This window comes from Daldinia decipiens (genome assembly GCF_022478715.1).
Source record: "Daldinia decipiens strain CBS 113046 unplaced genomic scaffold F4813scaffold_22, whole genome shotgun sequence".
In the NCBI taxonomy this organism is placed as follows: domain Eukaryota; kingdom Fungi; phylum Ascomycota; class Sordariomycetes; order Xylariales; family Hypoxylaceae; genus Daldinia; species Daldinia decipiens.
Genome location: NW_026054565.1, coordinates 433982 through 446998, shown reverse-complemented (window position 1 = coordinate 446998; position 13017 = coordinate 433982). Strand labels below are relative to the sequence as shown.

Here is a 13017-nt window from a genome sequence, read left to right as displayed (position 1 = left end):
CTTCTGCCCTGTGAACCTTGGAGGCCGAAAATTAGCCGGACCGCTGACGTCGCGTGCTCGACTGCAAACTGTACTACAAACTGTACTACAAACTGTACTACTTCAACATTTATTAGTATAACTAACACTTAACACCTAAAGACAACCCACAAATGATTCTGTGCTTGAAACCATAGCGACTCTCATGGAAACATGTTAATACAATTATGAGTTAATATAGTGGCGACTAGCACTAGTGGTATCTCAATATGACAAGCCTGGCCGAGGCTCCCCTGCTATCGCATCAGGAGGACGAACTAGAAGAGGAAGTGTCACCAGATAGCGAGGATACGATTCTCGAATGGCCTGCTGGTCGCCTGGGCGTTTTCATATGGCTCTTGACTCTGTCCGCTTGTATTAGCGGACTACTGTTCGGATGTAGGTATCGCACTTTTCAACGTCCTGCGCAACTGCTTATACATGGAAAGACGATACAGGAGTAATTTCGGCCACGTTGGTTTCGATGGGCACCTCGCTGTCCGGGAGGATGTTAAACTCCCTCGATAAATCTCTCATCACGTCATGCACTGCGCTATTCGCCCTTATCTTGTCCCCGATCTCGTCCATCCTCGCCGATTACTTCGGTCGAAAACCCGTTATACTACTATCGGATCTGCTCTTTGTAATTGGGGCCGTGGTTCAGTCTATGAGCTACACTGTATCGGGTATGGTCCTTGGACGGTCGATAGTCGGAGCCGCCGTGGGCGCCGCGAGCTTTGTAACACCGTTATACATTGCCGAGCTAGCTCCGCCGGCTTACCGTGGTATGCTCGTAACGATGAACGTGCTATCGATTACTGCTGGACAAGTTGTAGCTTACGTTATTGGATGGATGTTTGCTGAGCATGGCGATCCCTCTATAGGATGGAGATGGATGGTCGGCTTAGGGGCTCTGCCAGCTGCACTGCAATGCCTTCTTCTGTTATTCATGCCCGATACTCCTCGCTGGCTGGTGAAAGCTGGAAAGTCTGCAGATGCTCGGCGCGTCATCGAAAAGACGCTAGGATACGACCCAGCTTCTCGCCGATTAATTGATAGCGTTGTGAAAGATATTGAGATGGAGCTCAGGGAAGAGCACGGGAATATAGCATTGGCTAATAATGGAGGCAGGAAGAGTAGTATATGGCTTAAGGGATGGAATGAGCTTCTCAGCGTGCCAAAAAACCGGCGAGCACTGGTTATCGCTTGCTTGCTTCAGGGGTTACAACAGCTTTGCGGTTTTGTAAGTCATCACCCCCCTCCTATAGCGCCTATTCTAACCGATCGTGAAGAACTCATTGATGTATTTCTCTGCCACAATTTTCACCATGTTGGGATTCTCAGTCCCGACGCTCACATCACTGACAGTCGCTACCACAAATTTTGTTTTTACCGTATTTGCACTGCTTACAATCGACCGCATTGGTCGTAGACGGATCTTGCTATACTCATTACCTTTCATGGTAATCGGCCTTTTCATGTCAGCATTTGGTTTCAGCTTGCTTAAACTACCGTCTAGCAATACCAATGCCGGTGGCGATGCACCTGTTACCAACGCCGTCTCAATACCCTCGCGAGGTGCTGCCATTATTATTCTAGTAAGTATCATGACGTACGTCGCGGCTTACGCTCTCGGACTTGGCAATGTGCCATGGATGCAAAGCGAGCTCTTCCCGCTTAACGTACGTTCACTTGGCAGCGGACTAGCGACAGCTACAAACTGGTTAGCTAATTTTATCGTTGGGTTGACATTCTTGCCATTGGTACGTACTCAATATCCAGACAGCTGCAATTACTACTTTTATTGTTATTGAAGTTCAACCTATTAACACATCTTATAGTGAGTACCTACCAACAGTTTCGTAATTAACGGCCGCATATAACTAAATCTATAACCTCTATTTATCACTGTAAAAACTGACTTACAGTAGGATGGACTTATTAACCCCTTCGTTAACGTTTGGTTTATATGGCGTCGTTTGCGTTGTTGGCTGGTATGTTGTCTGGAAGATATATCCGGAAACGGCGGGATTAACTCTCGAAGAAGCCACTTGTTTGCTAGAAACCGGCTGGGGCGTAAAATAGCCGCGGTCTGTAGTTTTTCGTATTGAGAGGGTGCATAATCTTTTAACGGTTACGTTCCCGTCGGAAAAGCGATTTCGGTGTAAGGCGGCTATGCAAATGACCGATCCCATGCACGAAAGAGGATAACGCAAGCTGACGCCGTGCGTCCCGTCCTCGTGGTAAAGTTAAGGTTGCAGGTGCTGCCATCTATCAATGTACAACCGCAGTCAGCTTTAACTTACGCTCTACCTGACGTTAGATAGGATTAGTTACGCCGTACGGTGGCTTATCCCCGCTAACACCATCTCCGAGTCACCGTCCAAATCGGCACGGCCGTGGAGAAATGATGTAGTTCGAACCGGGTTTACAAACAAACCCGATCTACTGCAGATTTAGACTGACAAATCCAACTGGGTGGATCGTCCCAAGTGAGCCCTCCCACAAATTTTGTTTATCTGATTATCAACTAGAGTTATGCACGAGTAAGCGCAGTGGCATTATGTACATCGGAGTTAGCTGCTATGTATGTATACTAATCGACATGGTGGTATGATGGGCACCAAACTATTACTTAGGCCTAGCGAATTACCCACCCGGTGCCCGGAAGGAGAGCCGCAGCGTTGACCGTATGTACATACATGACAAATATGGAAACCCGGTGTTCGGGTATGTACTTTCACTCTGTCACTACTGTATACTCTACGTCTCATTGACGTATAACTGGAGAAATGATCTACAAAAACTAGATATCGTATATAGGTCGTGACCGGTGTGAATATGTTTGCTATGATATTTTGTAACTACCTAGTTACCTTAGGTGCCTACAAGTCGCTAAGATGTCCAAGACTATTTAGTAAAGATGTTACTTAAAGGAGAAAAGTATTAAAACATTCGAAATATTATGGCAAAATATAATTGTAAATATATTTCGTAATATTTAGGTAACTTTTACTATTTAAAATTACCTGTTTAAGTAAAGACTAAGCTAAAATATTCGAATAGGTTTATATTTTGTTATATAAATAAAACAGTATAATACTTATTAACTGCTTTAAGTAACATCTCCACCAAATAGCATTGAAGATCCTAGTGACCTGTACAAGGTAGGTATGTAGTAGTTTCTCTTGGTTACGCATTACTTGCAACCTTTATTATTGTATTTATTACGTGTGTTTACGTATACTATTTTTCTCGGCATTAACGAGCCGAGGCTGATTTTTTCTCTGTTTCTTAGTATGTACATAGTATATGTGATTATGGGAGGTTACATTACAAAAGTCTTTTTTTTTTTTTTTTTTTTTTTTTTTTTTTTTTTTTAATTGTTGATTGTTAGCTCACCGCTGTGAAGCGCTTCAAACCGTACCGGGTAGAGGAGCCGAGCAAGGATCTGTGGCTAACAAACCAATCTTTGAGACCCGATCTTGAATCTCGACTCTTGCTTGAGCAGTTTTGGGCCTCGACATATCCTCGACACCGCACGTTCAATGGGGTTTTTAATGGGGTCAATGGTCAATGGTACGAATCAAAAGATCTTAGATACGAAGGCCCCGCCATCGTAGCACTATTTCCCCCTTCTCTAATTTGCACCTCGGCCCATTCTACCCTTTCAGTCGCCCCCCCTACTGAAATTTTTCATGTTATTTACTCAACTCCATCCAACAGGTTAGAACAAGTCAAAATAGGTGCGGCTGCTTTACAAGGGTCCCGTTCTTTTGTGATTATCAAGGGATCTGACTTAAGCATACCTAACAAACCAATATTCAAGAGATCTATTTGTAGATTTCCATCTTTTTTTTTAAATTTTTTAAATTTTTTTTTTCCTTCTTCGAGGTAAAATAAATCTACCCACCTACCTACCCTACTTAGGTAAGCAGAGAGAACGCAGATAAGAGAGGCACAATCGAGTTATTTGGAGGCTGCTTAATAAGTCAGCCTTACTAGTCTCAAGGTTTTCAGGTGTTATTAATGGTCGGTCATGCTGTCATAAAGCCGACGGGATGAGGGCATGGATCGGGACATGGATGCGGCTGCGGTATTGGGTTCATTCGCGTACTTTCCAGAAAATGCGGAATGCCTAGGTAGGTACCTAAGGTAGTCAAGCTTTTTTTTTTACTGTGATAAGTGAATCAAACAATACGGTGGTCGGTTTCATGCACCATCCCGAAGGCAGGTACAGCCCAACGAATACCCCCCGGCGAATTTAGGCTTGCTTATTAGTCGATAGGTACCTAACCTACATAGTTGATAGGTACATAGTCGATAGGCCCTGTGGAAATCTTTGCATATTGCATCCCTGATCAATCCTTCGTCATTGAAGAAGACCTGTCTAGGTACCTAGCTAAGTAGATCCACAATCTTTTTTTGTGACCAAGGCAAAAAGCGAATCCCGAACCCCTTCGCATTATCGCCTCTAATAGATATTAGAGCTTTCTGAATCCCGACCTAAGGTGTTCCATTTCGAACAATATTTTTTTTTCCTTTCATTTCCTTTATTATCAGGGTACCCCCCGTGGCCTAACTGAAGATTTTTTGTTTATTACATTATTCTTATCTTCAATTCCCATCAAGCCCCTCTTCGCGGTACAAGTGCGCGTAGTTCTATTATATCATACTATACTATCATACTATAGTTACTCGTTGCTTCTTTATTCTTTATTCTCGAGTATAACGAACTATACCTTTGTTTGTAATTTACACCCAGCAGAACTTCTACTTGCTACTCTGACCACCACCACAACAAAGCTTTTATAAAACCATCTGGTGACAAACATATTATTTTGATAATTGTTGTGGTCAGATATCCCATTGTCGCTTGAACAATGGACGAGGTCGATCGCGAGCTCATCCGAGCTGAAGAAGATGCCTTACGGCATGTCTCTCCTACTGCATTTAGGGCTAACCCCGAGCACTCGTACCGCCGTGCCAGTAATGAAGTCGAACGAGTTGTTTCGGCGTCGTCTATATCGACGACTTCCAGTGACGACGGTATAACACACAGGAACCAAGGCGGTATGAGCCGTATTCCCACACAACGAGACCTCGAACGACATCCTACCGAACTTAGCCGTATTAATACCGCCCGAAGCCAACACAGTGCTACCGTTGGACGAAGCTTTGGGAGCCGTGAGTCGAGAAAACCGTTACCTGCCTTTGGGGCCGGGAAGCCCTTCCCGCCCCCTTTGCCCAACCAAGAAGATTATGTTGTCGAGTTTGATGGTCCTGATGACCCTTATCACGCCCAGAACTGGTCGCTTCAAAAGAAGTAAGTTATAACTATCTTAACCATCTTAACTATATGCAATTCTCTAACCCGAGTTCCTATAGGTTACTCACAGCCGCTATGCTCGGTTACACCACAATGACTTCTGCTTTCGCCTCCAGCATTTTCTCAGCCGCAACACCGTATGTGGCTAAGGAATTCGGCGTCAGCTCCGAAGTTGGCATATTGGGTGTTTCTTTATTCGTGGTCGGTTTTGCAACCGGCCCGACATTCTGGGCGCCGCTATCCGAGTTAAAGGGGCGACGCCTACCGATCGTCATAGCTATGTTCGGATTTTCGATTTTCTCTGTTGCTTGCGCAACGGCCAAGGATTTACAGACACTTCTTATCTGCCGATTCTTTGCCGGTTTCTGCGGTGCTTGCCCGCTGGCTGTCGTTGCCGCCGTCTTCTCGGACATGTTTAACAATGCTACTCGAGGTGTCGCCATCACCCTTTTCTCCATGGCTGTCTTTACTGGTCCTTTGTTAGCTCCTTTTGTGGGAGGTTACATTGTGACGTCTCATCTCGGATGGCGCTGGACCATGTACATCGCGAGTATCATGGGTTGGTTTGCGTTCGCCCTCGATCTGATTTTCTTGCGCGAGACTTACCCTCCTGTGATCTTGATCGAAAAGGCGGCCGAGTTACGTCGTCGTACTAAGAATTGGGGTATCCACGCCAAGCAGGAGGAAATTGAAGTCGACTTCAAAGAGCTACTCCAGAAGAACTTCACTCGTCCCATGCGACTTCTATTCACCGAGCCAATTATCACACTACTTTCCATTTATATGGCTTTCATTTACGGGCTACTTTATCTCTTCCTGACGGCGTATCCTTTTGTTTTCACGGGGATACACCACTTCAGCTCCGGTCAGTCTGGTCTGGCCTTCTTTGGTATGATTATCGGTCAACTCCTAGCAGGTACCGTAGTGCTGCTCGACCAGCCTTCATACCAACGTAAGTTGGCTGCCAACAATGGCGTACCTATCCCCGAATGGCGTCTCCCCATTGTTATCGCTGGTGGCGTTTCGTTCACTGGCGGTATCTTCTGGTTTGGATGGTCGGGTTACCGATCAGACATTCATTGGATTGTCCCCGCTGCTTCGGGTATCCTAACGGGCTTCGGTCTTATGGGTATTTTCCTTCAGGCTCTTAACTACCTTGTTGACGCCTATCTTATGTTCGCCGCCTCGGCCATTGCAGGCAACACGTTCCTCCGATCTCTTTGCGGTGCCGGGTTCCCTCTATTCGCAACATATATGTTCAACGGGCTTGGAATCCAATGGGCGGCTACGCTGCTAGGCTGCATAGCTGCTCTGCTGGTACCTATTCCAGTCATGTTCTACCTATACGGTCACAAGATCCGTGCCAGGAGCAACTTCGCCCCGTCACTTCCCGGGAACACACCGGGCATTGCCTCCGACTCCAGTAACGATACGGCAGTGGACAGAGAGACGATAGACCACGCTGCCGCGTCAAATGCCCCAAAGACTAATGTCGAGACCGAAAAGGCCTAGGAGCGCTTTTTTATTAATTAATATACCCGGGATTCATAAAGGAATTAAAAAAAGGAATTAAAAATACCGGGTGGATCATACGGCTGGGCTTAGACTTATAGATGTTACGGATGGATGCGTTATGAACGACGCAATTTAACTATACCAATACCAATAGATGGCAGGTAACTAACTTGTATATACTTTCAAGTAGAATATAGCTACTACTGTTGCTACGACTATAACTCATTATGAGTAATAATTCCATAATCAATACCATTAACAATCGTTGTTTACATGTATACTTGTGATTCAAATATTGATATAGATATAAGTTGAGTTGTCTTGGAATTATAATTACACTTAAGAGTAGTTATAGAGTAGCTCTATACATATGTAGAGTAACTGTATAAATTGTTGTCAAGTATCGTTACACAGAGTTCACGCCACCCTAAAATTGCGCCAATGATATCGAGATGCATTGCCTAATTTGTAAAAGGCGTGCCCTGTTTGCTTACGGCTTACATGGGAGGCAGGCCTAGACTAGGCCCTCTAGCCTATCGATCGACACGTGTGAGACCTGGAGACGCATTAATTACGTACCTACATACCTAACCTAGGACTATTCGATGTACATGCATGCTGGAGGATCTACACTGCCTACCTAAGAGCAAATATTTTTGAATCCCTGCCCGTTGTACAAGAAGGGCGTTTACCTATTTAAAGTCGTTTATTCGGAATCCCCCCCTCAATGCCCCGCGCCCTGCACAGGACTTCATACAGGAATTGCATCTGCATAGCGCATGCAAGTCTTATCTTCAAGTGTATACTAGCCTCGACGACTGCGAGATCTTACACGTACGCACCTTATATATTAAATAAATAAGACAGGGTTCTTCGATCCTTCCCGTGCGGATGTCCGTATGTAACAAAAGGAGTGCGGGTTGTAAGATAGATTGGTTTAAACTGGGTAGGTAGGCACTCGTATATTAATAATACATACATTAATGAAGGTAGTTACACACGTAGAAATAAGATTTATAAAAGGACTATACTCCTTACTCCTCGAGTCTATAGACTTGACTTTCTCGACCCGTTAACTACCTCCCTACCTACCTACTTACCTACTTACCTACCTAACGTACACAATAATCACTCGCCTCGTCTTACGTGCGCGGCCGGCGTACCAATTCCAAGTCCTACCTAAACCCTAGAGATCCGAAGACGAAAAAAGACAGAGAGAGAGAGAGAGAGAGAGGAATAAATAAAATCATGAGTTCCGCCGCCGCCGCCGCAGAGCAAAAGGTAGAAGACAGAAAAGAAACGGGCACGTACGAAGCCGGCTGCCACTGCGGCTACATCAAGTTCTCCGTCGCCCTATCGCCGCCCTTCCCCGCGTACAAGGTCCTCGACTGCAGCTGTTCCGCGTGCTCGCATCTGGGGTATCTGCTCGTCTGTAAGTCGTCGCCGCTGCCTACCTGTTATGCCTGGACGGTGTTGCTGCCCAAGCTGTGGGATCTATGTAGGGACAGTACAGACGCTAACTAGCGCACACCACCCGGCCTAGACCCCAAGGCCTCGGATATCGTATGGCATAACAACGGCCGGGAGCGATGCGCTAGCTACCGCTTCAACACTAAGCAGAAGGACCAGATGTTCTGTCCTAAGTGCGGTGCTAGCCTGGGCATCGACTTTTTGGATGTGTTCAAGGAGCATGTGTATGGTATTAGCGTAAGTGCATGAGAGAGGGTGTGTGTGTGTGTGTGTGTGTGTGTGTGTGTGTGTGTGTGTGTGTGTGGTGTATAGTGTATAGCATATAGCGAAAGAGAACAGAGGTCAGAAAACCCCATCTGCTAACAAGCATAACCAATACAGGCCCGCTCGTTCTACGGCATCGATCTCGACACTTTGACGTACAAGAAGGCGGACGGGATGCGCAAGGTCGAGCCCGCGCAGGATTTGTCTGGGCATGTATGGGACGAGGAGAAGCAACAGCTAACCTAACCGAAGACCCTAAACGCTGACGAATAGGTAGAGAGTACTGTTAGTACTAGATAATAAAACATTATGAGAAGTCAAGAATCCACCAGGTTGCTAGCGAGTAGCGATGGCTCATCTCTAAACACCACCGAGCTTTTTAGGCGGAAGTAGATAAGTCGGCATAGGACACGCCTAAGAAGCAGTGTTAAGGTAAAAATAACAATTCAACAACTGGCTTATACGGAATCCGTTGACCACGATAACCCCGTTCCCTATCTATTTTTTGTATACTCACCCACGCCCTTGAACTCGATCGATTTAATTACCATGGAACAGTTTTCGTCCATCATCCTGTTGTGCTCTTTTCTACATCGTTTAAGTACTTAGGCAGGATATATACCTTCTCCCACTTAAAGATCCGGGGTTCAAACTTGAATGTTTGAAGCCTTGGTTAGCTTGCTTTTCTCCTGGCGTGTCAAACTAGGGCACAAATCATATATTCTATTTCTGCTGTCTTTTTGCGTAGAGGTTTTCCGCCGATGTAATACAATGGGTATTAGCTCCTAGTTTGTTTATCGTCTCTATCCATTCCTCGTACGGATCCGAGTCGAAGACGATTCCACCCCCTATTTCAATTATCAGCAAATCCAAAAATCAGAGTATTTTAAGACAAATGCTTACCGGCTTGGAGATATGCAACTTCATCCTTAACCAACATGGTTCGTAAGGCGATGCAGGTGTCCATAGCACCTTCGGTCTCCTTTCCATTGGAATCTACGCTACCGTACCCGAAGTATCCTACGGCTCCGGCATATACACCTCTTTTCTCCTTCTCAAGTTCGGCAATGAGTTCCATTGCTCGAACCTTTGGAGCACCCGATACCGTTCCGGCAGGGAAAATTGATCGGAAAGCATCGAACCTTGTTTGGCCTGGTCGTAGTACACCTGATACCTGGGAAACAAGATGTTGAACGTGGCTGAATTTCTCCACTACCATCAGTCTATCAACCCTCGTGGTCAGCGGATCACAGACCCGGTTGATGTCGTTCCGCGCCAGATCCACCAGCATGACGTGTTCGGCGCGATCCTTGAGTGAGTTGCGAAGTTCATTGGCAAGCCGCTCGTCCTCCTCTGGCGTCTTGCCGCGCTTGACTGTGCCGGCAATAGGATGGGTAATAATCCTTCCTTCTTCCTCCTTCACCAGCAGTTCTGGAGATGCGCCAACTATTTGGAAATCTTGGCAGTTAACATAGAAGAGGTATGGAGAAGGGTTGACCGTTCGCAAGTGACGGTAAATGTTGAACGGGTGTAACGAAGTCGGGCGAGCAAACCTCTGGGAGGGGACAGCCTGGATGATGTCGCCAACAACGATGTGCTTCTTCAGTTCGGTTACATGTGATTCGTACCCTTCTTGACCAATATTGGACGTATACTGCTGGCCGAGCTTGATGGGCTGCTGTTCGGGTATGGGTATCTCGGGGGGGTTGAGGACGTCAATGAGTTCGTGAATGATGGCAGTTGCTTTGTCATACTCATCCGCAAGGATATCTAGGTTCTCAGGGATGTGAAGGTAGGTGATAACTTTGATGACACCGAAGAATCTGTCGAAGGCTACTATAGTATCGAATAACATGAACAAGGACTCTGGTATTTGAAGGACGTCCTTCATAGGCCGCGCAGTCTTGGGTTCAAAGTATCGGACGCAGTCATAGCCCACATAGCCAACGGCACCTCCGATAAGGGGCGGCAGCCTGAGGTCCGGAATCTCAGCCATGACATTTTGCGCCAACTCCTTCTCGAGCGCGGGTAACGGATCTACCGATTCTCCATGACCCTCCCCGGTCTTCAGGATTTTGCGCGGACCTGCACCAATGAAGCTATATCGACCAACCTGTTCTGTAGCGGCACTCTCTAGGAGGAAGGAGAAGTCTGTCTTGAAGTGGTCCGATACCTTTAAATACGCCGCAGATGGCGTTATTAAGTCGGCAGATATTTGACCGTATAGAGGGACTAGGTTTGGCTTCTTAGGTCCTGCCGTGGGCTTCGACAGGACTTCCTTGACGGTGTCCAGGGAAGGCAGAATCACGTCCTATAGTAGAGAAACTGATTGTTAGTCCGACTTGGAGATTCTCTGGTCGGGTACACTACACGGAATGAATTGAGAAAAGTTCTTACAGCTTGAGCCATGGTGGGCAAAGTTGTTGAAGGAGGTGGTAAGAGGTGGTAAGAGGAAGGATGTCACTCCTTCACTCCCCTTGCTCTTGTCAATTCTCAGCACACGAGTATGTAACACCAGGTTGACTCAGCATAGCATGTTTAAACCCGCTAGAGCTGTTTGGTTGGTCCTTAAACTTTTTGGTACCTTACATTGATTGCTCCTACACATTTTATCCGAAGACGGAGCTGACGGAAGGAGGGGCACTTTTGTCATAACTGCCCCACATAGTGCTAACCTAGGTACATGTAGTTATACATATCTTATCACATATAATCTTATCATAGCAAACCTTGGAGGCTTAAACAAAAATCGCGGAAATCGCGGGGTAATTCAATATAGCATCAATTGAAGCTTAACAGAACCTAGGTTAGGTACTTTTTATATGTAGATCGTCTTCAAACTGCCTGTCCAGGTACCTAATGATTCATCCTGATCATATCCGATTGATCAGCTCTCAATCGCCAGCGCCTTAACACCAACAAGCTTCGCGCTTGGTCCATTACCCTCCGTCGTGACGACCCAATACTCGATTTTGACGCCTCCTTTCGAGACTCGATACACTCGGACGTCATTCCCCTTGCCTGCTTTTCGCACCGCATCTAGGATCGACTTATACTGACCCTGCGTGTCCCAGTCCGCGGGATCTTGAATTTCAATCTGCGCATTTGACGGGTCTGGATGGTGTATCAAGGATGCGAATTCCTCTATAGACTCAGAAGTTAGTAGTCGTGGTCATACAGAAGGCTAGCGAGTAACATAAATTCCCCGGCGCAACCTACCCTCGTCTGGTAGACCTTTGCCGCTCTCGTCCCATGCCAGATAGACAGGTACGAACGGTTCGTCGGCATCGCTCACGTAGAAGCTATCTTTGGTTACTTCCTGGATAACAGCAGGGATTTGCGCTCCCTCGTCAGTCGCCTTGAAGTCTTGCTTGGTCGCATTCTGTGCTTTTGTATATCCTTCGCTCGGGTTCTTGTTCGCCTTATCTAAGAAGGCCATGTAATCTTCGTCGGATGCCATTTTTAATGCTCTGGTTGTGGTGAAGCTTCTCAAGTTATCAACCGATTGAGGAAAGTGTCTGTTTTGTAGCGCGACCGAGTTGGCGGAAGGCAGCCAGTTAAGTCGTTTTCCTTCTGAGATGTTAGTGGTACGATACGATACCGTAACTCTCTTTGTTAATCGACCACTATATCGATAAAATGATCTAGAAATAGCACTATGATTTAAAGGTAACGTCAATGACATTGATCCAGATAGACCGTACTTGGTAATAAATTATTGTAGTTATACTTGATTACCTTTGCAGGAGGTAGATAAAGAGCACTTTGAAGCTTGCAAGGCTGTCTTCCATGTATCTAGGTTAGTTACATCATAGCTGCAAGGATATGTACCTATGTATTTTATAGCAAACACCCCTTTTGGTGCATACCTAGGTACCTTTTAATGTTCGTATGACGGTGCTGCTGTTTTTGCTCGTCCTTATCCCGGACTCTCCCTCTGCACTGCCCCGTCGTTGCTAAGATGCTACGCCAGCGGTTAGAATTTATATTATAATAGTAGATATAGAGACCGTTTTGCCTTGATTCGTCATCATGGCTTGTGATAAAAGCAAACTTACGTAGTATATGTTTGATACTTAGTAGTGTAAACGTTGTAGTTAGAATGTTACTGATATAGTTTGGAGATATCAACATGTATCTATGTACGTAGTCAATGCCATTAAATTTTTAGACTAATAAAATTGGAAGTCTATATACATATCATTGCACAAGTAAATTTGGGCATACCATAACTTTTGTCTTGTAGTCAGTAAACCTGCGGAGAGTTCGTATCCTTATCAATATTAAGCTAATAAGATAGTTAACTTTATACTAGTTAGACGCGTAGTAACGGTAGATCGTGGAATGTTCTAGCACCCTTTTAAAGGGTGGATCGGACTACCGAAAAACTATAAAATCAAAGTATACAAAACATTACGTCT

General features: G+C 45.7%; 5 protein-coding genes across 5 annotated transcripts; 3 read left to right on the top strand and 2 right to left on the bottom strand.

The window, feature by feature from the left end:
- Positions 1 to 39: 39 nt before the first annotated feature.
- F4813DRAFT_363766 (general substrate transporter) lies at positions 40 to 1965 on the top strand. The gene is given in 6 exon segments (XM_049243737.1): positions 40 to 64; positions 77 to 417; positions 468 to 1261; positions 1311 to 1731; positions 1790 to 1838; positions 1943 to 1965. 5 exon segments carry the CDS (start codon positions 249 to 251, stop codon positions 1947 to 1949), a joined length of 1440 nt encoding a protein of 479 aa, XP_049098556.1. The 5' UTR covers positions 40 to 64; positions 77 to 248; the 3' UTR covers positions 1950 to 1965.
- Positions 1966 to 4438: 2473 nt separating this feature from the next.
- Positions 4439 to 6929, top strand: F4813DRAFT_130048 (MFS general substrate transporter). The gene is made up of 2 exons (XM_049238700.1): positions 4439 to 5344; positions 5407 to 6929. Exons 1-2 carry the CDS (start codon positions 4902 to 4904, stop codon positions 6857 to 6859), a joined length of 1896 nt encoding a protein of 631 aa, XP_049098555.1. The 5' UTR covers positions 4439 to 4901; the 3' UTR covers positions 6860 to 6929.
- Positions 6930 to 7807: 878 nt separating this feature from the next.
- Positions 7808 to 9081, top strand: F4813DRAFT_130018 (uncharacterized protein). Its single transcript, XM_049238698.1, has 4 exons — position 7808; positions 7868 to 8294; positions 8406 to 8569; positions 8714 to 9081. The coding sequence occupies exons 2-4, from the start codon at positions 8111 to 8113 to the stop codon at positions 8840 to 8842; spliced, it is 477 nt and encodes a 158-aa protein (XP_049098554.1). The 5' UTR covers position 7808; positions 7868 to 8110; the 3' UTR covers positions 8843 to 9081.
- On the bottom strand, positions 9004 to 11005 carry F4813DRAFT_397447 (anthranilate synthase component 1; the record flags this gene model as incomplete). Its single annotated transcript, XM_049247944.1, has 3 exons — positions 9004 to 9444; positions 9500 to 10907; positions 10994 to 11005. 3 exons carry the CDS (start codon positions 11003 to 11005, stop codon positions 9320 to 9322), a joined length of 1545 nt encoding a protein of 514 aa, XP_049098553.1. The 3' UTR covers positions 9004 to 9319.
- A 343-nt stretch (positions 11006 to 11348) lies between these two features.
- Positions 11349 to 12434, bottom strand: F4813DRAFT_363749 (uncharacterized protein). Its single transcript, XM_049243736.1, has 2 exons — positions 11816 to 12434; positions 11349 to 11740 (listed from the first exon to the last, which is right to left on the bottom strand). Exons 1-2 carry the CDS (start codon positions 12279 to 12281, stop codon positions 11484 to 11486), a joined length of 723 nt encoding a protein of 240 aa, XP_049098552.1. The 5' UTR covers positions 12282 to 12434; the 3' UTR covers positions 11349 to 11483.
- Positions 12435 to 13017: the final 583 nt, after the last annotated feature.

Bases quoted from the DNA above. Each gene is read 5' to 3' on its own strand.
- F4813DRAFT_130048 (XM_049238700.1), top strand. From the start codon at position 4,902: ATGGACGAGGTCGATCGCGAGCTCATCCGAGCTGAAGAAGATGCCTTA. The intron at 5,345-5,406 runs GTAAGTTATAAC...GAGTTCCTATAG, and splicing joins AACTGGTCGCTTCAAAAGAA to GTTACTCACAGCCGCTATGC.
- F4813DRAFT_363749 (XM_049243736.1), bottom strand. From the start codon at position 12,281: ATGTCATTGACGTTACCTTTAAATCATAGTGCTATTTCTAGATCATTT. The intron at 11,741-11,815 runs GTAGGTTGCGCC...CTGAGTCTATAG, and splicing joins CAAAGGTCTACCAGACGAGG to AGGAATTCGCATCCTTGATA.
- F4813DRAFT_130018 (XM_049238698.1), top strand. From the start codon at position 8,111: ATGAGTTCCGCCGCCGCCGCCGCAGAGCAAAAGGTAGAAGACAGAAAA. The intron at 8,295-8,405 runs GTAAGTCGTCGC...CACCCGGCCTAG, and splicing joins TCTGGGGTATCTGCTCGTCT to ACCCCAAGGCCTCGGATATC. The intron at 8,570-8,713 runs GTAAGTGCATGA...TAACCAATACAG, and splicing joins AGCATGTGTATGGTATTAGC to GCCCGCTCGTTCTACGGCAT.
- F4813DRAFT_363766 (XM_049243737.1), top strand. From the start codon at position 249: ATGACAAGCCTGGCCGAGGCTCCCCTGCTATCGCATCAGGAGGACGAA. The intron at 1,262-1,310 runs GTAAGTCATCAC...CCGATCGTGAAG, and splicing joins TACAACAGCTTTGCGGTTTT to AACTCATTGATGTATTTCTC. The intron at 1,732-1,789 runs CTACAAACTGGT...ATTGGTACGTAC, and splicing joins TGGCAGCGGACTAGCGACAG to TCAATATCCAGACAGCTGCA.